The sequence below is a fragment of the Hyaena hyaena genome, unplaced genomic scaffold (assembly GCF_003009895.1).
Source record: "Hyaena hyaena isolate Hyena2069 unplaced genomic scaffold, ASM300989v1 scaffold_119, whole genome shotgun sequence".
NCBI lineage: Eukaryota > Metazoa > Chordata > Mammalia > Carnivora > Hyaenidae > Hyaena > Hyaena hyaena.
In genome coordinates this window covers 1,677,704-1,704,460 of record NW_024080750.1, presented here as the reverse complement: position 1 = coordinate 1,704,460, position 26,757 = coordinate 1,677,704, and the positions used below count along the sequence as shown (strand labels likewise).

Genomic DNA, 26,757 nt, shown 5'->3' with positions numbered 1-26,757 from the left:
TGGCCGCCTCTCGGCCGCTGGAGGCGACCCCGAGGGGGTCGGTGCTCCGGCTCCTTCGCAGCCCCCGGGAGGCGCACCGCCCCTTGCGTTTCTGGAGAAGGCCACGACCTGGCGGCGTAAGTGAATTCTCCCGGGTTTAAACAGTGGCAACGAAGTAAAAGGACAGTTACGCCCCCTTGTGAACCAAACAAAATAGATGCCGGAAGGAGATTTGGCCGGAGCCAGCTGGTGACCTGACTCTGGGGCATGTTCCCACTGGTTCTCGTTATTCAGTCACAGAACGAGAAAACACTGGAGGAGGAATCGGATGGTCGGCGCGTCCTAGCGCTTGTAAGCACTTGATTAATTCATTGTCCTCGTTTTTCTCAAACCCTCTGCAATGACAGTAATTAATGTCTGTATAGTGCACCCAGTTCACCAAAGCCACATTGGCATTCGTTTCTTCGAATCCCCTCCTGGGGGACGGGGCTCGGAGAGCTTGTCTGAGGCGCAGGGCTGGGAAGTGTGCAGGAAAGGGGGGGGGGGCGCCAGGGGCTCCGGACAAGACCCCCCAGCTGCATGGCGGCCATTTCGGCAGGTCTGACGAAGACACGCTGAGCTTTTCCCTGTTCGGCGACGCCAGACCTGTGGACTCGAGATTGAGAGGCCAGTGCAGCTTCTTGAGGAACTTTCATGTGAACTTGGACGACCCACAGTTTCAACTGTGTTCAGAGCCTGAGCCCCATCGTTCCCTGTTAGCCACCCAGGGGCCCCACAATTTACATGTTAGAAGCTCCTTTTCTGGGAGCACCTGGGTGGCCCAGTCAGTTAAGCGTCTGACTCTTGATCTCAGCTCAGGTTTTGATCTCAGGGTCATGTGTCTCGGGGTCCATGCTGGGCGTGAAGCTTATTTTAAAAAGAAAAAGTGCTTTTCTCCCTTTAGTTCTTGTCTCATGGCTTCTCGTCCCCCCAGAGAGCCTAAGGCAGTGCTTTAGACTGTCATTGCCATCCTCTCCGATCGGGACGTCTGTCGCATTGCCATCTGCTGACGGCAAAGGTGTCGCTCTGTGGAGGGTGATCTCAGACTGGCCGCGCATGGAGGGAGGCCAGCGACCTCGTCTGCAGGTCTGAGGGAGCTGTGATTCCTTCCTTATCAGGTTGCCGTTCACGGAGATGCTCACTGGGGAAGTATTTAGGCTTGACTATTTTCAACAGCCCGGGCTGAAGCGTAAAGAAATCAGCCTTTGGTTTGTTGACCTTGAACGTTTGATCTAGAAGGAGGCCAAGATGTTGGCTCCTCCATTTCAGGCCGGCATGCTCCGCCCTGGCTTGCAGCACCTGCGCCACCCGGCTCCCGCCAGCAGCTTGGACCTTGCATCAGCTCTCTTCCCACTGTTGCCACGCTCCAGCCTCTTGCTGCCTCGTGCTGCCTCGTAAATGCCAAACTCGTGCCCATTTGGGAGGCCTCCTCCCTCTGAGGTAAGCGTGGTGGCTCCTTATCACAACTGCCGTTTCCCCAGGATAGCTGCTCGCTAGAGCACCCCCTCCCCAGCATATGATTTCCAGCACATCTCATGTTGTAAAATCTCCTTTATCTGAATTCTTGTCTGCGTGCTTAGTGTTGCCTATTTATTGTTGGTCTGCCTTTGGGATGTAGCCCCAGGTCTTGTTGAGCTCCGTTCCACACAGCCTTGAACAGTGCCTGGCATTCATCTGCGGAATGACCTGGAAGAGTCCAAATAACCATGTGCTCTTAAGTCCTGAGCTCCTGGGGCGCCTGGGGGGCTCAGTCAGTTGAGGAGTCTGACTTCCGCTCAGGTCATGATCTCGCAGTTCGTGAGTTCGAGCCCCGCGTCGGGCTCTGTGCTGACAGCTCAGAGCCTGGAGCCTGCTTCCGATTCTGTGTCTCCCCCTCTCTCTGCCCCTCCCCCGATTGTGCTCTGTCTCTCTCTGTCTCTCAAAAAAAAAAAAAAAAAAAAGGCCAGAGTTCCTGCTGTGAACCGTGTGAATGGGAGTGAGGCACAGCTGATGCTCTTGGCCTTGACCACAGTAGAGCTCACCCAGCTCACCCTTTCTCCTCGTGATCCCCTCACCCAGCTCACCCTTTCTCCTCGTGATCCCCGTGCAAGGGAACAAACGAACCCTCTTCCGCTTTCGGACACACAGCGTCCCGGAGAACGGAAGTGAAGGGCTCCGGAGTTAATGGGAAACTACACGCTTTTTGTCCCACTGCCTCAGAGCCTTTGGAGTGTTTTCTTCCTGACGTTGTCTCTGACCTCCCTCCAGCAATCTGTCAGGAAGTTATGGACCGAGTACCCTTCAGCAATGAGACTGGACTGCAGTTGCTTTTGAAAGATGAATTTAGAGCTAATTTTCTAATTACCAGCAGCCGTCAAATAAACGGAGACAAAAGGCTTCTGACTCCTTGCTTGGCACCGACGGGCCTTCGTGCCAGCAGGAGCTGGTGATGAACTTGGGGAATCAGCAGCTTAGAAACCAATTCGCTTTCTGCTTCTTTCGCTGGCGCAGGACGGTGCCGGGCAAGGTTTGGCTACTTGAAGGTGGAGTTTATACCGGGCCAGGCATGGAAGTGAAGCTAAGCAGAAGATGGAGGGGGCAGGCTTCAAGGACGTCCGCGCTCTTAGCGGCATCGAAATGTTCATCTCGTGTGATGGAATGCTTCTGAGTCTGAATTGTCAGTGCAAATGTTAAGGACGTAATGGCTATTGACGTCTATTCTAGGTAATCACGCCTGAAGATACCACGGGGCATTTTTCATAGGGGCTTTAATCTTCAAGCAGAAGCTTCTCTGTACAGTTGCTATCTGCAAAATTGTCAAACATACACACGCTAATGTCTATAAGGCGGCATTTGTGGGTTTGCTTTTTTTTCTTTTGCAGTTGTTTGTGTGACATTTTGCTTTGTTAATTGCTGCGTTTTGTCATGGGTTGTGTCGTGGGACGACTGATGGCACAAGGAGTTGGGGGGGTCACCCTGGAGCTGTTGTTCAGGCTCAGGGTCTGCCTTGAATGTCCAGAAATACAATGGTCGTGACCCCACGGGAGAACATCCCAGACTCAGAAGACATTGGTGTATCAGCCAGGGTGCCAATGTCTTTATTTCCAATAAGTGCTCCCTTTCTAGAGGGCCAGACCCCACCTCTGCCATCCAGGTGCCCCATTCCAGACAGAGAGAAACAGAATGTGAGCAGGGGAGGGGCAAAGAAAGAGGGAGATACAGAATCCAAAACAGGCTTCAGGCTCTGAGCTGTCAGCACAGAGCCCAACGCAGGACTCGAACCCACGAACCGTGAGATCATGACCTGAGCCAAAGTCAGACGCACATCCAACTGAGCCACCCAGGCGCCCCTCTTTTGTCCATTTAATGGCAAATTTCGTTAATTCCACTAAATGGCTATTACAAACTAAGGATCTGAGGGATAATCTACCAAGGAACCAGGCTCAGCCTCCTCTGTCAGCCCTCAGGGAGATGCCCACAGACCTTCTACCTTCACCGGCTTCCATCAGCTCTGCCTTTGCTCACGTGGAGCACGCCGCTGTGGCCGAGATCACAGCCTTCCAAACATCACTGCAGCTCGAGCGGGACCCCTCTTGGCCCCACGGTGGGAAACCTCTGCACGGAATCACTTCTTTTTTGTTTTTTTAATTAAAAAAAAATTTTAATGTTTATTTATTTTTGAGAGAGACACACACACAGAGTGTGAGCAGGGGAGGGGCAGAGAGAGAAGGAGACACAGAATCCGAAGCAGGCTCCAGGCTCTGAGCTGTCAGCACAGAGCCCGATGTGGGACTTGAACCCACAAACCGTGAGATCATGACCTGAGCTGAAGTCGGGAGCTTAACCCACCTGAGCCCCTCAGGTGCCCCTGGAATAATTTCTTTTCTAAAGAAGCTCATTCTTTTCCGTTTGTAGATGCCCACAATGGCAACATTACAACCTCAGGGCCAGGAATTAAGCATGCCAGACCGCACGCCGGGCCACAGAGTCCTGTGTAAAATGGGGCCAATGATTTACCCCCACATTGGGTGCTTGCAAGTGGATTAACTGAGATTCCGTGAGTTCTTCCCTCTTTCCTCTCCTTCTTAATGATAATCTTATTCTAAATTGCAGAGGCACCTTGTCTGGCCTCTCGATATTTACCACAAAATGGTTTTTAAGGACAGAGCTTAACTTAATGTGTCTAAGCTCTGGGTTTTTGTTCTATTATCCCTGTGCGTTTATTTGTCTGCATTACTGTCCAATTTCGCATGTTCCTTACCAGCGGAACTCAGTGGTTTGTAAATCTCTCTATCACGACTGGAATCGTTCGTCCGATCATAATTTGGATTAATGTCTGAGAAGGCCGGGCGCACTGGGTAAAATTTTAAATTATTTGCCAATTAAAAAAAGATATTTTATTACTTTCAAACCAAGCAAGATGTGGCCTAGCAAACTATGACTTAATAAAATCCTTTAGGGAAATATTAAGTAAACAGACAAGAATGCCTCAGAACTTCATTTTGTGAGCTCCGGATTGATTGCTGATTTTATGCCCGTGTATAATACCCGCGGAGAGATAAGTGCATATGTAATCCTTGGTCTGCCTCATGTATTTGGAAACAGCCTGTGCTTTTAAGTAGTTTCAACAGAACCCAGAAATCTTGTTGGTACTGTTAATTTGCTTAGCAAAGCCCTTCTTAAAAGAGCTTAAGAAGTAAACTTTAACCCAGCCCCGGTCAGAATTACTAATGGAAGTATAGAGCAGATGTGTTTTGCTAGCTTACTGCCATTTCGTCGTGATCGCGAGAGCATCCCGTCCACGTTTCTGAGCTGTGCGGTGTTGGTATCATGACACCGTTTTTACCCAGTGTTAATTAGGTCCTGTTTTACCTACTGATTTTTCATTGGAAGATAAATGATTTAAAAGGAAACTTTAATTCCCGTTCACATACACCAGCGCCCTATCCGTCCCCGGTGAGTTGAATCGTTGCCGCAAGGTCTGACAGGAAAGCTTCTGCGACTGGGTGGGCATCAACAGACCCGGGCCAGATTCGGGTTTTGTCTCTCACAAGCTTTATTCACTTCTTTGATATTCAGCTTCATTATTTTTGAACAACCTTTGATTTTCCTACGTGTCACAGGTGTGAAGACTGGATTTGGGAAGCGAGGGGCGGGGGGGAGGGGTGTCCAAAGACAGAAGGCAGAAATGTTCCATGCAAAGCCCTGTCAACAGAGCCTCACGGATCTGCAAAATGAGAATGGATGGGTTGGCGTCTCAGAATTTTAAAAAGATCTTTAAGCGAGCGTACAGAAAGGGAGCCGTAGAGAAGACCAGAAATGCCACGGAGGACGTTTCTCAAAACATGTTGCCATTTGGAGATAATGTCAAGTTTAAGGCAGAAGAACAAGTGCCTGCTAAAGAGGATTGGAGAAGGGGCGGTCAACCCAGAGATAGTTGGTCTCTGGGCAAGTCACGACGTAGGGCCAGACAGGCAAGCTTAGGAGAAGGTGGGGCCAGCTGCAGTTGCTAAGTTTATGAAGCATCGTTAAAAGATAAAAAGAGAATGATCCATCCTAGCCCCGCGCGGAGGCCGTCCCGGTGCTCACCTGCAGAGGAGTGGGTAACGGCACATCCACACAGTGGGATACCGTCCAGTCACAAACAAGAACGAAGTACTGGTAATGTTACACCGTGGATGAATCTGGAAAACATGATGTTGAGGGAAAGGAAGCCAATCGCAAAAGACCACGCACCACATGATTCCCTTTAAGGAAGTCTCCAGAAGAGGCAAACCCATGGAAATGGAGCGTGGATTGGTGGTTGCCAGGGACCTAGGGGGAGGGGGGAAGAGAGGATGACCACGAAGGGGGGAGGCGGTGTCTTGTTGGGGGACGAAATGTCCTCAAAATGATCAGGGTGATGGTTGTACAGTTCTAGGAATATAGTAAAAACCACTGAATTGTACACCTTTCTTTAATGTTTACTTATTTATTTTTTGAGAGGGTGGAAGTAGGGGAGGGGCAGAGAGAGGGGGGGAGAGAGAATCCCAAGCAGACTGTGTGCTGTCAGTGTGGGGCCTGACTCGGGGCTGCATCTCACCAACCGCGAGATCACGACCTGAGCCAAAATCAAGAGCCGGACGCCTAACTGACTGAGCCATGCAGGTGCCCCCCGAATCGTGTACTTTTAATGAGTTGTTATCTCCACACAGCTGTTATGGAGAGAGAAGGAGAGAAGAGACATCCCATGGACCAGTAACCGAGAGAAAGCAAAGCAAGCATCCATCCATCGTATTACATCATAACCAGAAACAGTTGAAACAGAATTTTAAAAAATCAATAGAAGTTTTTCTCCACGTCTGACTCTTGGTTTCGGCTCAGGTCATGATCTCACGACTCATGAGTTCGAGCCCCGCATCGGGCCCTGTGCTGACCGCGCAGAGCCTGTGGGGATTCTCCCTCCCTCTCTCCCTGCCCCTTCCCCACTCATGCTTGTGCGCACGTGCTCTCTCTCCCTCTCTGTCTCAAAAATAAGTAATAAACAGAAAAAAGAAAAAGAAGTTCTACCTCCAGGTGCTGAGTTGCCGGGAAGAGTTTGGATTTCGGGCCAAGAGATCTGGCTCCATTCCTCATACGAGCTTCTCAACCTCCCTGGACCTCAGGTTCCTCGTCTGAACATCGGGGCGTTGAGTCACGTGCCGCTTTCCAGCCCTTACTACCCGTCGATTTCTAAGGTTCTCTTGCCGCCCCTTCCTTCCCTAGCAGCCCCCTCCCCAGAAAATCCCACCCCAACACCATGTAGCTGTACCCACAGGAAAAGGACACACTGTGTTTTGTAACCGTGATGTTTCATATTTTGGGTTTCTTCTTGGGAAGCATCCCGAAAACAACAGGATTCCTCGTTCTTAAACTGTCGCATATGATTCTAAAACTAGAAACCCCACACTCACTCGGAGGCACCATTAGTATGATGACCGGTGGCCTGTACTTCGTAACCTTCTGTCCACACCATCGAGCAAGGTCAGGCTAAACACAGGAGCTTCTTGACTTCAGTCTCGGGTCTAATACCTCCCTGCCTGTGGGCCCCATTGATCCCCTCTTTTCCTCCTCGGTTCATGTTTATCTCTTCTGATCTTATTCAGAAGGACTTGAAAGCATTAAGGACTGCACTTTATTTGATTAAACTCATTGCTCAGTGAGAAACAGGAGTGTCGCCTGGGGGCTGCAGATAAGACTGTTTTCCGGGCCGTAACTGGAGCTGTCATCTGCAAGTTGAAGGTTGAGGGGGCTGGCGGGGAGGGAAGAACGAACAGCAAAGGAGTTACGTTACAGTCAGTAAAGGTTAGAAATGAATCACAAGATCAGGGTAGGAAACCAAGTAATAAAATAAGTGCATAATAGCGGGCTGCCAGGTAGACAGTGGGCTAATGCTGAAGTGACGATTGAATACAGCGGGGGCTGAGCGACAGAGGGGAGCAGGCAAGATGGAAAACCAGAGGAAGACATAAAAGCCGACACCGAGGGGGAGAGCAGAGGAGGCTGTCACTTTGCCTTAGGAGAAATCAAGAAGCCAGACAAATCATAAGTGCACTTTCACGTTGGAAACATGATCGGAGAGCCCGAGATTCGGCGCTCCTGGAGGGGTGGGGTGGTAAGGGGTGCTGGGGGGGTCCCGTGGGCTGCGCCGGGGGACAGTGTCCAAGCTTGCAGGTGTCAGTAAAGTGCAGCAGCAGGGTGATGTCTGAGGTCTCGCTGGGTGTCCTTACTTTTCCACGGGGAGAGAGAGGAGCAGAGAAAGATCCAGATGGCCGCAATGATTGTACACCCCGCGCTGGCCCCATGCAGTCGGTACTGTTCTCCCCGGACTTGAGCTGAGGACACTGAGCCACTTGCTGGGTCACACAGCAAGGGCTCTGTGCTTCTAACCTCCCTGGCGTCCTTCCGAAGCCACCGCACGCGTGGTTCAACGTGCCTTTCTCACAGTGGGCCGGAGGGTGGTTTCCGGCACAGGGAGGGGTCTTCATGGGCCACCTAGGCTTGGACGGCATGGATTTCCTTTGTCATGTCACCGGAAAGGAAATGGGGCTTCCGGTCTTTGGCATTCAGTGGCCTGTTCTTCCCTCTGTCGGCAGTGGCTTCATCAGGCCCTGGGTCAGACGATGACTTGCTTGCAGAGGGCATGCCTCGGTGGGTCAAGGGGACAAATTGCACCAGGGACCCTGCTACCCTCAAGCTCTGGCAGTGCCCTGCCCGCCGGGAGGACCTGGCCAAGACCGGCAGGACCTGGCCAAGACCGGCAGGCCAGGTGAGCTCCAGGCTCCCAGCGTGGTGCAGTGGTTGTGTGCTGTCAGGGGTGGGGTCTGGAGAGACGGGGGCCCCTCACTGCGCCCTCGAGCCCACAGAGAGTCGCGCACCATCCTCAGCCACAGCGGCCTCTGTGGGTTGAGGAGAGACTCACACTCCTTCTAGAAGGTTCTCTGTAGTTCTGAAAGGTCATAACCGCATGAAAAGAGGAAGACGGCCTTCAAAATTGCTGTCAGCTTCTTAGCCAGCACCCTCAGAGAGCGGCCCCGTGAGCTTCCTGGGCCAGGACCGGGCTCAGACTCCCTCCCGTGTCGTCTCTCTGCCCCGAGGCAAGGCCTCTGAGCCGTAAAGGAGACACACAACAGAAAGAAGCAAGTTTCTGTGGATTGCCCAGGCCAAGCTCATGTCTCATGAGAGTAATAGAAGGCATACTTTGTTTTCTGGGGGTAATTTTGTTATATCTTAATTCAAAAAAGGTGAGGTAGATTCCCTAGGATTTTATAATCACCCTATTATTTTTATAATACCATGCTATTATAATAACCATTATACTGCAAATGATGAAGTCCCTGCATTTCATACGTATTATCATATTATAACTTACCACAGAAACTTGGCTTTCCCCCCCCTTAATTTGTATACCTTCAGTATTGAAAAATTTTTAAGTATTTTCTAAAGTGGCTCATTCAGGCCACTCACTGCGGACTCTCTGCAACATGCCTCTATTTCCGCGGTCATCTCTCTTTTCAGGTGGTAAATTACTCTGGAAGTTTTAATGAATAAATGAGTAAATTAATGAATAATGGCCAGAAAAAGGTCCCATTAAAACAGTGAGTGTTCGAGGTAATCAGCTGACATCTGGCGAGTGGTGACTGATCATCTTGTGACAAAAGATGAACTTAAGACCCCCCCTCCCACCCCCACCTCTCTCCTTCCTGACTCATAGGAGTTTTTACCAGTACGGTTATATAAACGAACAGAGCATAAAGGAAATTATTGTTTAATTTCAAAAACACACATGAGTCACTAATATAAAGTGCACTGTTGCTTTCACGTCTAAGGTGACTCATGGCTCAGTGCTGTGTTTTCAAAGAGATGAGCTCAGAACAAGTTTGCGTGCCTGACGTTTGAGTCAGGGACTCTGAAATGGAACAGGTAGATGAATGAAGACACAAATGTCACCAAAGTAATAAGTGGCAGGAAGGAAACACAATAGGGGACGGTGTGTTGGTGGGTCCCGGGAAGCGCTGAAGCCCCTGAATGACAAGAAGGCCCAACCACGCACAAAGCAGGCGGGAGGCGGGAGGCTCCGGGCGGGAGGCAGAACCAGAGCAGAGGCCCTGAGGTCGGAACAAAGGTGGCGCAAGTCTAAGTCCCGGAAGGGAAGCTGACCTGGAAGCCGTGGCCCTCAAGCTCCCGAGGACCGAAGACGGGCCACAATCCGACACCGACTGGGGGGTCAGCGGACAGGACGTGTTGCTGGAACAATGGACTGGAATTTTCAGGATTCTTCTGGTGGCTTCTTGGGGATCTTGCTCAGATCTGTGCCGATAAGCATCCCAGGCACCGCAGAGCACGGAATGGAGCAGTGGTGGGCCAACCTGCAAAAAATAAAATGTCTTTTGGCTGAAAAGCCCGGCGGCCAGAGGTGACGCCGTCTCTGTGCTCATGGAGGTGACGTTCAGGCCTCCGTTTCCCGCGTACACAGTTAGGTTTCGCCTGTGGACTTGGACCTTCTTTTCTGGAAGAACAACATGTCACCAACTTTTTTTTGACATGACAATAATGACATACATAAAGAACAATGGAGAGCGAAGCGTTTCTAAGTATATTCTGAGCAGTCATTACCTCCACGGTGCCTTTCAAATGTCACCGTGGAGCGTTCCTCTGCTCTGCTCTTCTTCTTCAAAGTATCTGGGAGTCTTTTAACTCTGTGTTTAACGATGGCAAACTTGCTCCAGAATTAAAGTGCTCCAAACCTCCCTTTTGAAAAGCCCAAACGGTGCCCGTCAAAGCAGCAAGGAGACCCTTACTTTTCAGTGCCTACCAAGCACGCCCCTCCAGAAATGTCAGACATGCACTCATTTAAATAATGTGACAGCTCACAGAAGACAGCTGATGAGCATCGCATTTGATTGTGAAAAGTACAACAAAGAAAGTCCAAGAAGTTTTTTTCCCCAGAGAATTTATCATTAATCATTCACAGGAGCTACTTTAGAATAGTCGCCTACTGAATGCAATTATGCAATCCTGGTCTGTCTGCAAATGGAAGCTACGAAGACTCGTTTTAACATAAAGGGCACCTGGGATATTCACCTGGAAGGAAAAAGCCAAGCATTAAGTCTGCTCGAATAGGCTTCACACGTTCAAAACATATGCAGAAATGTCTAACCACAGACTTATTTGAGATAAATCACCAAACACACACATTTTACGGGGCGCCTGGGTGTCTCTCTTGATTAAGCATCCGATTCTTAATTTCTGCTCGGGTCACGATCTCACAGTTCGTGGGTTCGAGTCCCGCGTCAGGCTGTGTGCTGACTGACAGTCAGGAGCCTGCTTGGGATTCTCTCTCTCCCTCTCTCTCTCTCTCTGCCCCTCCCGTGCTTACTCTCACACGTGCACGTGCTCGCTCCCAAAATAAATAAACACCAAAAAAATGAATCATCAGACATATTTTAAAAACATGCTTTGACCCAAAGCACCTGGGTCTTCCACTGACTGCCACAGGACAGACAGACAGCAAGCTACAAATCCAGTCTCACTTGCTCGTGGCTTCTCACGATTTTTGTTGAAAAATGCTCAATGCTCAGAGTGTTTCTGCAGCTTTTTGAACTTGCATTCTGAGGCTGTCGTTTGCTGCTCCATGGCCAGCTGTCTCATTCCCAAGATGCTACAGCCTGAGAGACAAATGGTGGGCTTTTCAGCTTGCAGTGCTCAGGTTGGGTTGGAGTAGTAAGCCTGTGGGCGGAGGGGGGGCGGGCAAGTGGACACCTCTCCACTTCGGCCTTTCCTTCTCCAGCATCTCCCTCTCCTTTGTTCCCCACCCTTGGGCAAAACTGCAGAGGCCACCTTGCCAGAGGCTGACCTCGGCATCAAGGGAATGTTAGGCCCCCCACCCCGGCCCCCACAACATGAGGGGCTGCGGCCACCGCCATGCTTCTGGAGAATGAGGTGGGCTGTCGAGAAACCCTTGTTAAGCCTTAATCAAGAAGCCTTTAGCACAGCCCAGGGATAGGAGGCGGCTCTCTGAAGGAGATAGTGTCCTCTGTGGGGGGAAGTCAAGTGGGGCCAGCCTGAGTCGCTATGCGTATTTGTGATGCAGTCAGTGCTGCCGAATTCACAGGGGTGGGGACTTGTAACGAGCTGCCCTGTTCCCTCTCGCCGGGCTCACATTAATTTCTTCAAATGTTCCCGTTAGTTAACAATGATTGATAGAGTGAAGATATTATTAATAAAAATTAGGTGCCTGGCTCGGGAATGGACTTTGGTTCGTGCCTGAGCACTTTGCAAAGGGCAAGGGAAGAAAGGATATTTTCGGAAGCTCGCGGTGGGAACGAGTCGGGCAGGTGGAACGTGATTCCAGCCATTCATCAAGGCCATCAAGACCCGTCCCCTCGAGAAGCTGTTGTGCTGCTATGCACCAGGAGCTCCCGCCTGTGAGGATAGGAGCCTGTGAGGCTGTAACTCATGACCCGGGACACGGCTCAGGCCGTTTAGTGCCCTATCTCATTGAACGTGTGCCCGTCCCGTGGCTACTGATGCTCACAATTACGAGAGTGCACCGCGGGACTTCCAGGAAAGTAGACAACACAGCTCGGATACATGCCTGCTCGGGGTGGCTTCGGATAAGTGGAGCCGTACGTGCCCCGGGGAGCTGATGGGTGGGGGGACGGCGGCGTCAGGAGTGAAAAATGAGGCGGTTATTCCGCACACATGATAACATAAATCTGACTCAAGGAAATGAGCGAGAAGAAGAGGAGACAGGAAAGCAGATGGAAAAAGTTAAATAGAAACCCGAGGTGATGCTGCCATCACTCTGTGGTTAGGGATTTATTAGGGAGTGGGTACATTTATTGGGCGTATTTACTGCCTGCACAGAGCGCTTGGTGCTTAGCCATTTGTGCGCAGAACTTGTCTCCCCGGCTGGGCTTACTGAGTGGACGTTTGCTGCGCACCTACTGTGTGCCGCGTGGGGGTTGAGGTGCGGAGTCGTCGAAAGAAGGGAGAACACTGACTCGCACAAGTTGGAGACTTTGTCTTTGCTCTTTTGTCCCCTCCCTCCCACGCCTGGCACCCCAGAGGAGTCCTCTGTTCAATTCCTCGCCCGGATCGGTGCTTTGTTCTTTCCAGCATTTATGAGCGTTTTCCTCAGCTGCGCCAACCGTGCTCTCAACTTACCAGATCCGATCCCGGGAACTGCCCGGTGAAGCAAGCACTGTCATTATCCTCAGTGAACAGAAGAGGAAACTGAGGAAGCGAAGAGAGGGTAGGAGTTTGTTGCAGGATTTTTTTTTTACCCCAATACCCTGGGTTCATTTTCTCACCGCGTCAAAGAATGAAGAGGTGGACAGAATAAAATGAGCCTCAGGCCGAGGTGAATTAGAGTATACGGAAGTGAGAATAGTGTGAAAGCTCTCTTTGCCGAGAGGGGGCGTTCAAAGATGTTCAAAGATGGATGCGCCCACCTCTAGGCATCATCAACAGAGGGGCTTTGTTTCGTAGGGGTCTGGTCTTCCCCCTTGCCGTCCCCTAGTTCTTCTCAAGTCCTACCTTCTTGGCTGGAAAGCTCTAGGTGCTGGGTTCTCCTCTCCTGACTGACTCGTTTCCATTGTGTGAGGAGCCAGCCTGTGGTCACACTGTCCCTCGTAGAACGTAAGTTTTATGGTTGACCTATTTTCCTTAGGTATTTTGATTGTCAGATTCCTGAGGGAAATCTAAAGGGGAGTGGGTGGTGTCTGCTACATTCTCAAGAGGAACCTCAACGCCCAAGGGGTTTTCTGCGTCGGCCACTCCCAGCATTGTCCCAAAATATGTGTTTTTCCCCCACCCAGGGACCTCAGGTCCTAACCTTTCCCTCTCAGCCTAATTTATCCTATCTTTTCCCTATCACAAGTTGACGAAGGCCACACGGTCAAGATAGAACAAGTATCTGCTTCCTGCCTGCGGTTGGCTAGGTCTCCTGCCTCCCCAAAGGACAGCTCAGGCCCTACCTGCGGGTCAGTGCGTGGAGCCAGGCCCTGTTTCTGACGACCTTAGCGGCCAGATGGAATCAATCGCTCGGCGAGGTAGGTCCGCCTCTGTAGAGAGGGTGGTGTCTGAAAGTCCAGACCTCCCCACTGCTCCCCAGCCTGGAGCAGTTGGCCTGTTCGCTGGAGAGTCAGCCGAGAGCCCCCCGGGAGTCGTGTCCTTGCCCCAGACCCTGCCGGTGATGGCCGTGCCAGCCCTGGACAAGGCAGAGAAGGGTTCAGAAAGACGACTCTTGCAAACCAAGGAAAGAAAATGGACCTCATCTGGCTTGCAGTGGAATGGCAAGATCAAAGTCAGCCTGATTGGAAATTAAAGAATCATGGCGTCTACTTTATATGAGGGTACAGAGGGTCCCCCACTCACTGCGTCCTCTGATCCTGCCTCGCACGCCAACTTCCCAACAAGATAAATTGTCCCCACCCCTGTTGGCGTGTGACTCCACACACCCACAGCTGGTGTCTCGTGCCTCTGACAATCGCTCTTTGTCTTTGAATACGGGAAACACCGAAACAAAGATTTATTTTCCCCTTTACCACTTATCTTACTTGGTTATCTCCTCAAGGCAATGAAGGCCAGTTTGGGGACGGGGGCTTGTGGGTAGGCATCCTTTCCCACCAGACTCCGTGGTCCTTGTTCAGACAAATGGGCTTTTCTGCATGTTTTGAGGACATTGAATCACCCCCAAAGGAGACCCCTCTACCCATTAAGTGTGCTTTGCTCCTGGATCAGGCTATGAAAACAACAGTCCTGAGGGGCCTGGATTTCTATCGAATTCAACCTGGAAGTATTTCAGGGTTCCTGAAAATTAGAAGCCCCAGCCCCTGATGAGACTTGTTGGCTGGACCCCCCACCCCGGGGGGCTGTTGTCATTGAGTCTCCGTGGTATGAGTCAGCCCTCCCTTGTGAGAGGAGCTGAGGGTGTGTTAAGATGTACTGGGTTTCAGGAATTATTCCCAGCACGGACCAGAAAAGGCATTTTTGTTCTGAGCCACTTTACAGGCAAGTGGAAGAATTTGCATAGTTATCAGCGAGCGCAAGGGGCGGGTGGTGTTCAGTTCCAGAGCAATTATAGTTATTTCCAATAGAGTTAACTGCGCCGCAAAGTGGATCCATTTTCTCGCTGCAAAATAAGGGCGTTGGGTTGTTTTTGTGGTAACTATGCAATTAGTTCTTTTTGCCCCGTGCTTTGCCGGGTGCCGCCGTCTTTTCTCTGGGGGTGCGTTTGCAACAGCATTTCACGGCAAATCTGTTCTCACTGTTTGCTGCAAAGTCAGAGGATGGACGGGCTGACACTCTGGTACCTGAAAGCAGGGCCCCTGTGACTCAGAAGGGCCATCTCAGCGTAGAGATGAGGAAGCCGAGACCAGAGAGAATAAGGGACCCGTTGGGGACATCAGTCCCTCCGGTTGTCTGGAATGAGTTCCTATGTGGGACATCCTGGAGAATGTATGAGGGTACACACACACACACACACACACACACACACACACACACACGGGCCCTGCCGCACAGCTACCCCCTAGCCCCCATCGACGCTAAAAGTCCTGTGCAAACAAAGCTTTGGAACCAAGGGGATGTTGAGACATTTGTGATTTGGGCCAAAACCTGGGTCTGTTCCGTCTGTAGCGTGTAGCTCGAGGGAGAGAACTAAGGTGGGGTTCGTAAGATTTTAGGGCAAACCCAGTCTTTCATTTTGTTTTGTCTTATCCTGATGAGCTGCCGTTTTCTACCCCATGTCGTTGTGCACCGACACTGCCTGGTCTGTGACTTTGACTTCCCCGGTGGATATGCCCATGCCTCCCCACCCCCAGCCTCCAACAGGAAGAGAGGCTCAGCCAGCACAGTGGTGCCAGTTTTCCAAAGGAGGGGAGAGGGAAAGAAGACCAAACCAAAGCCACCACAGACTCGGGATCTGTGGCAGTGAATGTGGGCAGCAATAACTCAACAGGACCTTACGGATGGAAATGGCCTTGGTGCATCTTACCCACCTCCACACTGTGCAGGCGAAGAGAGGGAGATGGGCTTAGGTTTCCGGGGGAGCTGGGGCCAGAGCCAACTCAGGTCTCCCGAGTCTGGGCTCCGGGTCACCTGGGTGTGTGATCCTTGTCTCGCTTCGGATGTATTTGGCTGCAAATATAGGCCCCCAACTCAAGTGGCTCAGGCAGGGCGGTACTGCTGTCTCCCGCTGCCCAGAGTAGAGCAACTCTGGGCTCACAGTGGGGGCGGCTCTAGCATCTGCTTGTCCTGAGCCGGAGGGCCAGTCTCCTGCTGTGTCCTCTGTCTAAGCTGTCGGCATCTCACAGAGGCGACACTGTGCTCTGAGGGGCACATTCCCGGGCCGGTGTGGCCTGTACTACTGAAGTCCACCACGTGCATCGTTTCTGCCTGGCGAGCGCTCCTTTATGCCTCCCCACAAACCTGACAGAGAAATCTCCAAAGAAAACACACAAGACTTTCTGGAGTCACTATTTCCATGGGTCACTAATGGGCACTAACCAGCCCTCGAGAAAGTTCCGAACACCTGGTTATGAGCGTTCACTTAACACGCTTCATGTGCACATCTTTGCGGCAAAAAGCATGCGTTACGAGCACACACCAAGCAAAGTGGTTTACCCCTAGATGCATTTTTATTTTCTCACCGTGGAAAGAATATGCTAACAAAACAGTGGCCCTGCTGTGGGAAGGTTCCCTAATGATACAAATTGTTGTCTCTGCCAGGTGAGTGCATATTCAGTCCAAGCCCATGGTCTCCAGACATTGCAAGGCTGTCGAGAGAAGTGAAAAGGATTGGGTCACGGGGTGGGGGTGGGGGTGGAGGTGCTGGACACCTGCCCGCATCCTGGGTGGGGGCTTCTGAGAAGCCCTCCCCGGTACACCTGCTCCCTACACCTGGCCATTGTTCACACATCTTCAAAATAAAAGACTGGACCTCAGAGTCCTTTTTGTTTCTTAACTGAGATAAAATGCACATAACATAAAACCAACCCATCTTACGGGCGCCTGGGGGGCTCAGTCGGTTAAGCATCTGACTTCATCTCAGGTCATGATCTCACAGCTCGTGAGTTCGAGCCCCGCGTCGGGCTCTGTGCTGACAGCTCAGAGCCTGGAGCTGCTTCAGATTCTGTGTCTCCCTCTCTCTCTGCCCCTCCTCTGCTCACTCACTCTATCTGTCTGTCTGTCTCTAAAATAAATAAACATTAAAAATTTTTTAAAAACCTAACCCATCTTAAAATGTACACTCCAGTGGTATTTAGCACCTTCACAGTGTTGGGCAACTGCCATCTCTGTCTAGTTTCTGAAACATGGAATCCCTGCCCCCCCCCAAAGGAGACCCCTCTACCTGTTAGGTGGGATTAACATAATCCTTTCAGGGCTCTTTCAATTACATGATCCTTACGGTGCCAAAATAGAAACTCATCTCCTTCAACTCTGTAAAAATACCCTCCAGACCTCAGAGACAGTAGGATTACTCCGTAAATGTAGGACAGGTAAATATTTGTCCTTAACAAACAAATGCCACTGGGGTGGGCAACTGGGATTGCCCTGGCAGGTGATTCCCAGGAAGATCATTGCCCAGCGGCACATGTTTTCCTGCTGTTCGGAAGCCTCCGTGGCTGAGCTAGTCAGTGCCCTCTGCGCAGCCTCCTGGCGATTGAGGCCAGAACTGACTTGCGCACCTATCATTGGATCCAGGACAAGACGTGGCGTTCACACTGCTGGTCTCTCATCACCTTCTGGAAAACTATTGTCCCTTTTTTATCTTTGCCAAGAAAGAGTTATGATTTCCTCTGAGTGCAGATTCCTGAACCGAGGGGCGTTTTTGTGGCCGGCTGGGGGAGGGGGGAGGGTAGCGAAGGGAGGCCATGATCTTGCAGTTGAGAGCCTGAGTTTGGGAGAATGTCCTATTTGCATCCTCTGGGCCTGCACGGTCTTAGGTCCCCAGGAAAGAATTGCTTGTGATTGTGGATTTCCAATGTGCTCTGGCTGAATTCCTTGTTCCAACAAATATCAAGTATGGAAGCCCAATAGGTGCCACCGACGAGGTCAGAGATGCTGTGTGTGCAGAGCTCTGAGCACGTCTCACACGGCCTTCCCCCTGCGCCATGGGGTGGCGCAGTGGAATCCTTCTGGATCCCTCAGAACGCAGTGTGGAAGCTGCCCATCCTGACTCCGCAGGAGGTCCAAGTGCTGACGTGGGTGGTCTTTGGAGTCTGTTTATCAGCCCTCAGGTGACCAAGGGACCGCCCATGTGTGTCTCAGCCAGACTGTCTCCGGCATCCCCTCCTCAAGTTCAGGGCTTCCTTTTCCGCCTTTGACCTGGAAGGTGGCGCTCCCCGCCCCCACGCTCACCTGCTCACACCTTGTGAGTCGTGGCAGCCCCGCCCCTGTTTCCCTGCTGTCTCCTCCACTGCTCTGCTGGGTGCAGGCCCTTCAGGGTCCTGCCCGCCCCCTCCTCGGACCGCAGACCCAGCCTGCGGTGTAACCACCACTACCAAGTGTGCGCGGAGCCTCACAAGGAGAAGTGAAGCACTTACTTTGGGGGTTGAAACTGTTTTTGTCAGTGTCTCTTCTTTCCTTCCCCTTCTTTCAATAAAAAGCAATTTTGTCCGGGCTCAACGTCTTATATGTTGTTAAAAAGAGGAGCAGTTTTGTACCTTAGGACGAAGCTGGTGAAGCCACCCCCCAAAAGTTAGGGGGTCCCTATGGCGTTTACTCCAGAGACGACAAATGCAACTCACATCGGGAGCACAGCAGAGGTCCCCAGCCACCGTCCCCATCCACCGTCCCCAGCCACTGTCCCCAGCCAACGTCCCCACCCACCATCCCCAGCCACACGTCCTCGCAGGGGGTGACCGGGCAGTTTTGGTGGGTCCTTACACCTAAGCCTGGGGAGATGTCCCCATGTCTCTGGCCAGCCCCTCGAGTCCCCTTTGGGGCAGGCTTCCTCCAGGGACAGAGACAAAGCGGGGTCCTGTCAACAGAGGGGTAAGTGAAGCTTGTCCGTCTTCCGCCCCGTGTCCTCAACACCCCAGCTTCCTCTGCAACCCTCTCTTCTAACAAACTCAGCATTTTCAGCTAAATCTACAACCCACATTTTGCTCTGAGGGATGTCAGACAAGGGACGTCAGACAAGGGACGTCAAAAGCCCTTTTCACACTTTGACGAGGGACGGGTGCAAAGGAATGATGCCAGCCTTCCCCGAGGTAAATGTGGGCAATTCAACAACGGCTGAAGGGCATTTTAATTGAGCTGTAGCTACTTCTCTCCCGGAAGACTCAGAGCATAAACACCTTGAATTTATGGGGAGCATTTAGAAATGCAGAGAAGTTCTGGCTTGTCATTCTTGTTTTCAATCTATGTGCACTTTGAGGGAATCAAACCTATTACGGTTTTATCAGCAAAATGGGAATCTCTATCCATTTGGTGAGAGGCACCGCACTGGTATGAATGTGTGTGTTGTGTGTTTATGGTTGTGCATCTGACTGGCTAATGTCACGAGCTCAGAAAGTGTCCCTCAGCTGCTGACCATTTACGTCGTCATTACACTTGAATTGAGACATGACACAAACTTAGGTGGCTGACTGCACCTCTAAGAATGAATTCCAGTGACCTAAACAGGAAATATTTTTAAATAAAGGAAAACCTTTCATATGGTGTTGATCCCGAGAGATTCAATTGGTTGAAGAAGAGTTTAAGTAAATGAGACATAGCAGTGGGTTGATAATTTTGGTGGAAGCTGGTGACGTGTACCTAATGTGGCAATGGGGACAACTGATTGGACACTCTTGATCGGAGATTGCCATTCCCAGAGTCTTGTGGTTTTTAAATGTTTATTTTTGAGAGAAAGAGAGAGAGAGAGAGAGAGAGAGACAGAGTGCAAGCAGGGGAGAGGCAGAGAGAGAGAGAGGGAGGGAGGCACAGAATCCAAAGCAGGCTCCAGGCTCTGAGCTGTCAGCACAGAGCCCGACGCGGGGTTTGAACCCACAAACCGTGAGATCATGACCTGAGCCGAAATCGGACTCCCAACTGACTGAGCCCCCCAGGCGCCCCATCCCAGTCTTGTGTTTGTACAGTTCCTTATAGACACGGTCATGGAATTATCTCTGTACCCCCCATGGTGGAGGCAGGTAAATCCCTACCCACCCTCATCCGAGGGACAGGGCACCCCCTCACCGCGCTGTTGGGTTGCCTGTGGAGAGTCGGGGCCTGGCCCTGTGCTCCTGACTTCTCACCCAGCGCTCTCGAAATGCCAGCAAGCAGCTCCAGAGTTCATTAAATTGGACCGAAGCTCTTACAGCTGGCTAAGCAGATTCTTTACAGCTGTTATAAAGGTCTCATTGCTCAAGGGTAATCTAGCAAAACCACCGAGCCCCCTTCACTCCCCAGGCGCTCAGAATCGCAAGGGCAATGAGAAACGTGTAGTCGTCTCCACAAGTAACTGCATCCAGCCCAGAACTGCTTGGAGAATACACGGAAAGTTCCAGAACAGGGAATGGCACCTCACAAGGGACCCCAGAGCCCCGCTTGCTCATGCTCCAATCTTCCCTCTAATCTCCCAACAGCCAGGGGTTGGGAGTAGCCACTTGGCCTCTCTGTGCCTCGGATTCCTTGTCTGTCCGTAGGCTCTAGCGGGTGGCAATGAGTCCGTTGATGCAAAGCATTTAGAACAACGCTTGCTGTTCACCCATTCAGTGTCCACTCTATACTAGGAACTGTACATACAAAAATTAGCAAAAGAGGCAGAAATCTCTGCCCTTACAGAGATTTATATTTTGGGAGGGTGCCTCCAGGGGACACTCAGTAAGGTTATTCGCCCCCAGTCAGGTCCAACTTCTGCCAATGAGCCACGCGTTCACTCACATTTGGGCACGTTCTTTCCGTAGGCTTTGACTGTGGGGTGACACGTCACCTCGGCCATGTTTGCCAACCAGTGGCCATCGGTACACAGAATGTGCCGCCAGGGTCCCGGGTGCCCCAGAGGAGCGCCCCGATCCCACCTGCCCATCGGTGGAAGGTCGAACGGTTTTACATCAGCAGAGTGAACTGGGTCAAAGTTTAGTCAATCACAAGTTGTGTAAGGACTTGCCTGGGGACTCTGGGACTCCAGGTCCCCCGGCACTCATTAACAGCTATCTATTCAATGATTATCTCCCTGGGGGTTATTGTGGTAAGCCCGTCCAGAAGCACCGTGGACCGTGGCCGGGATCCAAAGTCCTGCCCCTGATGTCAGAGACGAGCCTCCCCGGGGTGTTGCAGGGGGGCGGGGCCTTTCTCCTCTCTGGGATTTAAGGCCGGAGGTCCTGCCTCTGAACAGCAAGCACGGCCTTCCCACTGGGAACGGTTGCCCACCAGCGGGAAGCACCCTTGGATCTGTCACCAAGATCATCCCAAAAGAAGAAAGGTAGGTAGAGCTTTTTACTTCACATGCCTAAAGGGGACAGAGACAACGTGAATTCGTTTCCTCTCCCCCCACCCCCCAGAGCTTCGACTGTCCGGCGAGGTGCCATCAAAGAAGCACACTGAGTTTCTCCGAGGGCATCTGTGACGTTGCTCACGAGGCCCGGGTTTTCTGTTTCAGGGAAGCGTGCGTCCGTGGCCCTTAGTGCAGCCCTGTAGAAATGCCGCCTCAGCTCCCGAACAGCCTCAATTTCTCAGCCAAAGTCATCCAGGGCACCCTGGACAGCCTGCCCCAGGCGGTGAGAGCCTTCGTGGAGAGCAGTGCCAAGCTGTGCCAGCCTGACCACATCCACATCTGTGATGGCTCCGATGGCGAGAACCGGAAGCTGCTGGACCAAATGGAGGCCCAGGGAATGATCAAGAGGCTGCGGAAGTACCACAACTGGTAAGCAGGCCCCAGTGTCCCCACCGCCCCCGATGGCGCCACGGTGCCGCTGGCCAGAGGTGGACCACAGAGCCAAGCGGGGGCTGGGGTGGGCTGTCGATGCTTCACAAACGTAACGAAATGGCCAGAACCAATTCAGGCTTCAGTTTAATGACATTCATAGAGCGGCTCAAGTCTGCACATATGGACACTCTGCGAACTAAACCCCCGATAAAAATGGCGGTCAGACCTGCCCTGTCCTAAAAGACAAGCTGGGGGTCTAGTAGTGTCTCCTCCACTGTGTCGTCCGTGTGCTTGGCACCTGTGAGGTGTGGGAAGAGCACGTAATGAACGGGGCTGGTCTGTTCCTCCCTGACGCGGGGCTGAAGGGAATCCCATGCGCAGAGGCAGTGCAAGGGGTGACACTTCCCGCCTCTCGTTTCTAATCCTTTTTTTTTTTTTTAATTTTTGCAGCTGGTTGGCTCTCACTGACCCCAGGGATGTGGCCAGAATTGAAAGCAAGACGGTCATCATTACGCAAGAGCAAAGAGATACAGTGCCCATTCCCAAAAGTGGCCCCAGCCAACTAGGTCGCTGGATGTCCGAGGAGGACTTTGAGAAGGCGTTCAATGCCCGGTTCCCAGGGTGCATGAAAGGTGAACGAAACATTTGCTTGACTGGGAAATGTCAAATAGAAGCAAAGGCAAACCTTTTGTTATGATGTCCCCTTAATGGTGACCATGACAGCAGTGGGGGCTCCCCTGGCCTCAGAGAGCTTCAAATCCCACGTAGGAAACGGGATGCACCGCACATGCGTGGCTCGGTTCTGGCTTTACAGACTGTCCCCTGCGACCACGACAATGTGGGGACTTGGGATAGCTTGGCCAAACTCAATTTCACCTTTATAAAAACCACTCATTTTTGCATTCTGTTCACTTTCCAGTGGCGTCTTCAAAATTAGGGGGGTGGGGTGGGCAGGTGCTGGTAGGAAGGGCGATGTTGGTGTCGCCCTCTGTGAGCCCGGGGTCATTTCTCACCACTTCCCACCCACCGGCCCCCACAGGTCACACCATGTACGTCATCCCGTTCAGCATGGGGCCGCTGGGCTCGCCCCTGTCCAAGATCGGGATCGAGCTGACAGACTCGCCCTACGTGGTGGCCAGCATGCGCATCATGACGCGGATGGGCACGGCCGTCCTGGAAGCGCTGGGTGACGGGGAATTCGTCAAGTGCCTCCATTCTGTGGGATGCCCTTTGCCTCTAAAAAGTAAGTGTGCGATTTCAGAATCAGAAGTTGCGACGACAGACAAGCTTCGCCTTAAACCCCGGGGCCTTTGCCCTGGGGACCCCCCCTGGGGGGCGCAGCACACGCTCACCGGGGTGTGTCTTCCCATGCAGAGCCTTTGGTGAACAACTGGCCTTGTAACCCAGAGCTGACGCTCATCGCCCACCTGCCCGACCGCAGGGAAATCATCTCCTTCGGGAGTGGGTACGGCGGGAACTCGCTCCTTGGGAAGAAGTGCTTTGCCCTCCGGATGGCCAGCCGCCTGGCCAAGGAGGAAGGGTGGCTGGCGGAGCACATGCTGGTAAGTTGCAGGAAGGTGTGCACACGCCCGCCCGGCGAGGACTTGGGGTGGGGGAGGGGCATGGGCGGAGGTCCAAATGCCGATGCATGTGCAGTTCCCACCAGGCAAGGCCGATGTGTCCCAGGGACAGATTTAAAAATCCCACCAAGGATGATTAATGCTTCTTTTGAATCACTTTAAATGCAATGAGATCAGGAGAGATTGTTCTGACTTTCTTGTTCGCTTTGAGGGGCACCTGGGTGGCTCAGCCGGTTGAGCGTCTGACTTCAGCTCAGGCCACGATCTCGTGGTCCATAGGTTGGAGCCCCGCGTCAGGCTCTGTGCTGACAGCTTGGGAACCTGCCCTCGGGGCTTCTGGGCAAGCTCCCAGACTGAACCACTGGCCACCGGGAGGGACGCGAGGAAGCCGATTAAGGGGGAATCTTGTCCCCAACAGATCCTGGGCATAACCAACCCCAAGGGCCAGAAGAAGTACTTCGCAGCAGCCTTTCCCAGTGCCTGTGGGAAGACCAACCTGGCCATGATGAACCCCAGCCTCCCCGGGTGGAAAATAGAGTGTGTAGGTGATGACATCGCCTGGATGAAATTTGACCAACAAGGTGACTCTCTTAGGCCTGACCGTTGACAATTGCTAATTGTCAGTTGCTAATTGGACCTGGGTGGACTTCTGGCTTTGAAAGCATGCCAAATTCTCCCAAATCCTCAGCACTTGGCTCTTTGAGTCCATTCTTTCAGATATTGCAAAGCCTTAGGGATATGTATTCTGTAAGCATTCTTCAATTTAATATAGAATCTGGATTGAAATGGAGCCATATGTTGCTGCTGGTTTTTACAATAAATTTGTTAAAACACTGTTGGTGGAAACGGGACGAGGAAGACAGGGTTGTAAAAGTGTCAAAGTGGAAAATAATGCTTGGACGAGAAAAGAGAAATCTCTTCTAGGGAAGAGAGGGGGAAAAAAGACTTGAGAATGTGGTGTAAAAAGTAGCCTGGCCAGAGCTAAGAATATCCATTATGTTTTGTTTGGCATTCATGTCTGCTTTTCTGGTTGACCACTTTCCAGGGAACTTAAGGGCTATCAACCCAGAAAATGGCTTTTTTGGGGTGGCTCCTGGGACCTCTGTGAAGACCAACCCCAACGCCATCAAGACCATCCAGAAGAACACCATCTTCACTAACGTGGCTGAGACCAGCGATGGGGGCGTTTATTGGGAAGGTATCGACGAGCCGCTGGCCCCGGGCATCAGGCTCACTTCGTGGAAGAACAATGAATGGACCCCCCAGGATGGTGAGCCCCCTCCCGGGGACCCCAGGGCTCTAGCCTGTGGGCACTGCTGGTTTGGGTCGGATGCTAAGGGGCCCCTCCTCTCTTGATGCTGTAGGGGAGCCTTGCGCCCATCCCAACTCCCGCTTCTGCACGCCGGCCAGCCAGTGTCCCATCATCGACCCTGCGTGGGAGTCTCCGGAAGGGGTGCCCATCGAGGGCATCATCTTCGGAGGCCGCCGACCTACCGGTGAGTCTCTCCTCCGTCTGGTCTGGGAACACGGGTGTGTTGGCTACCAGAGGGCTTGGACGGAATCTCTCCTTTTTCCTGATCTCGCCAGAGGGCGCCAAGGAGCCCCAGCTTCCCCAAATCCAGGGTAATTGGCAAGGCTTGGTCCTTGCCCTGACAGAGCTTTGTCTAAAGTAACTTTCTGCTGCGTGGCCTCGGTGCTGTAACTCTGACAGCGGGTTTGTGCACTTGACTTTGGGAGGACAAAATTAGCTCAAGTAGAAAGATACTGTGCCACCGTGTCTTTCCATTTCGTGAGATCCCACAGCCAGCGAAGCCTTTTAGGGATGTTCCTTTGCGTCAGAGCCTTTAAAGCGGGTGTTCCTTGTCTCCTGCTGCAGGTGTTCCTCTGGTGTATGAAGCTCTCAGCTGGCAGCACGGAGTGTTTGTGGGGGCGGCTATGCGGTCAGAGGCCACAGCAGCTGCGGAACACAAAGGTAAATCTCAGTGAACATCTCCAGCCACAAACAAGAAGGACTGGTGTGCTCTGGCTCTCTGCCTCTGTGTCTCTCTCTGTCTCTGCCTGTTGTGTGTATAGCAAGAGAGAGACAAAACCAAGACATGTCTGTGTCAACAGAAAACGGTGCCAGTGTTGTCCTGTGAGAGCGTGATTTACCAGCGAGATTCCCCTTCTCTGTTCACAGGCAAGGTCATCATGCACGACCCCTTTGCCATGCGGCCTTTCTTTGGCTACAACTTTGGCAAATACCTGGCCCACTGGCTCAGCATGGCCCAGCGCCCAGCAGCCAAGCTGCCCAAGATCTTCCATGTCAACTGGTTCCGGAAAGACCAGGAAGGCAAATTCCTGTGGCCCGGCTTTGGAGAGAACTCCCGGGTGCTGGAATGGATGTTCAATCGGATCAACGGGGAAGCCGGTGCCAAGCTCACACCCATAGGCTACATCCCTGAGGAGGGCGCCCTGAACCTGAAAGGCCTGGGGGACGTCAACACGAAGGAGCTCTTCGACATCTCCAAGGAGTTCTGGGAGAAGGAGGTGGAGGACGTCCGGAAGTACCTGGAGGAACAGGTTAACACCGACCTGCCCTATGAAATCGAGAGGGAGGTGCTTGCCCTGAAGGAAAGAATCAGCCAGATGTAATCAGACCGAGAGCTTTCCCTTTAATATCATCCCCCTTTCCAACCCATGAGATCTACTGGGAGCCAGAGAGAGTGGGGTTTTCTCAGCTGACACCACCTCTCCCACTGTGATGACCATACCGATGAACCGATTCGAAAGACACACTGTAATTTTCCAGATAAGACCACAAAGTACAGGCTAGTAACTATGGGATTGGGAAGGGAAATCTTAGCACGTCTCCAAAATTCACTATCCAGTGCACGGTGGTTCAACCCTAAGGACACCAGGCATTTAGTCTTTTCTGTTCTTATCTCTTTAGCTGTATCAGTTAGCTGGAATGCACAGAGAAAACTACTTGAGCTGTATATATGTGTGTGTGTGTGAGTGTGTGTGTGCACGTGTGTGTCTGTCCATGTGTGTCTGTAGTTCTTGTTATCTGAGATGTATATAATACCTTTGGAAAAATCGTTGGCAAGATTACCTACTAGTTGTGGCTAGAAAGAAATGTTGCTTTATTATTAATATGCGTGCGTGTTTAAATTATTTTTATATAGGCCTTGTTACTTACCTTTATGTGATTTCAATTGTTTCCCCTAACGCTTCTTGGAAAAATTACAAAATAAACTTTTATAGAAAAGATGGATTCATTCGCTTGGTTTTTCTGATTTGAACCACCAAGAAACGAGGACTCTCTGATGAAATATGTTGGGGTCCCAATCCCACCCAAAGGAGGTGGGGTATCAGGATCATCCCTGGGGAGGGAGGGAGATGGGGAGTATGGGGGGGGATAGAGGGGACAGAAAAGAGCCAGTTAGGGATGAGCAAAGAGGATGTCACCCAGAGGTGACAGGGTATCGCACTTGAGGTTTTCTGAGTTACCCACCACGGAGTGTCCGGAAGCCACTGATTAGTGTCTTTTAACACTACAAGCTCGGAAATGAATGGTAGGTCTTGTGTAACCGAGTGGGAGAGAGGTGTTTTTTTTTAATTTTTAAATATTTATTTATTTTTTATAGAGGGAGAGCACGAGCAGGGGAGGGGCAGAGAGAGTGGGAGACACAGAATCCAAAGCAGCTCCAGGCTCTGAGCTGTCAGCACAGAGCCCAACGTGGGGCTCGAACTCACAAGCTGCAAGGTCATAACCAGAGCCAAAGTTGGACACTTAACCAACTGAGCCACCCAGGT

At 51.8% G+C, this 26,757-nt stretch overlaps 1 protein-coding gene across 2 annotated transcripts; it reads left to right on the top strand.

The window, feature by feature from the left end:
- Window positions 1–26,141, top strand: PCK1 (phosphoenolpyruvate carboxykinase 1). 2 transcript variants are annotated; one of them, XM_039236846.1, is made up of 11 exons: window positions 1–330; window positions 1,288–1,458; window positions 21,113–21,376; window positions 21,830–22,011; window positions 22,419–22,622; window positions 22,754–22,941; window positions 23,378–23,540; window positions 24,005–24,229; window positions 24,324–24,455; window positions 24,836–24,931; window positions 25,139–26,141. In XM_039236846.1, exons 3-11 carry the CDS (start codon window positions 21,153–21,155, stop codon window positions 25,591–25,593), a joined length of 1,869 nt encoding a protein of 622 aa, XP_039092777.1. In that variant the 5' UTR covers window positions 1–330; window positions 1,288–1,458; window positions 21,113–21,152; the 3' UTR covers window positions 25,594–26,141. The 2 variants fall into 2 exon arrangements, with proteins under 2 accessions (XP_039092777.1, XP_039092778.1); XM_039236847.1 differs by lacking the exons at window positions 1–330; window positions 1,288–1,458 and adding an exon at window positions 20,867–20,935.
- Window positions 26,142–26,757: the final 616 nt, after the last annotated feature.

Bases quoted from the DNA above. Each gene is read 5' to 3' on its own strand.
- PCK1 (XM_039236846.1), top strand. From the start codon at position 21,153: ATGCCGCCTCAGCTCCCGAACAGCCTCAATTTCTCAGCCAAAGTCATC. The intron at 22,942-23,377 runs GTAAGTTGCAGG...TGTCCCCAACAG, and splicing joins GGCTGGCGGAGCACATGCTG to ATCCTGGGCATAACCAACCC. The intron at 24,456-24,835 runs GTGAGTCTCTCC...CTCCTGCTGCAG, and splicing joins CGGAGGCCGCCGACCTACCG to GTGTTCCTCTGGTGTATGAA.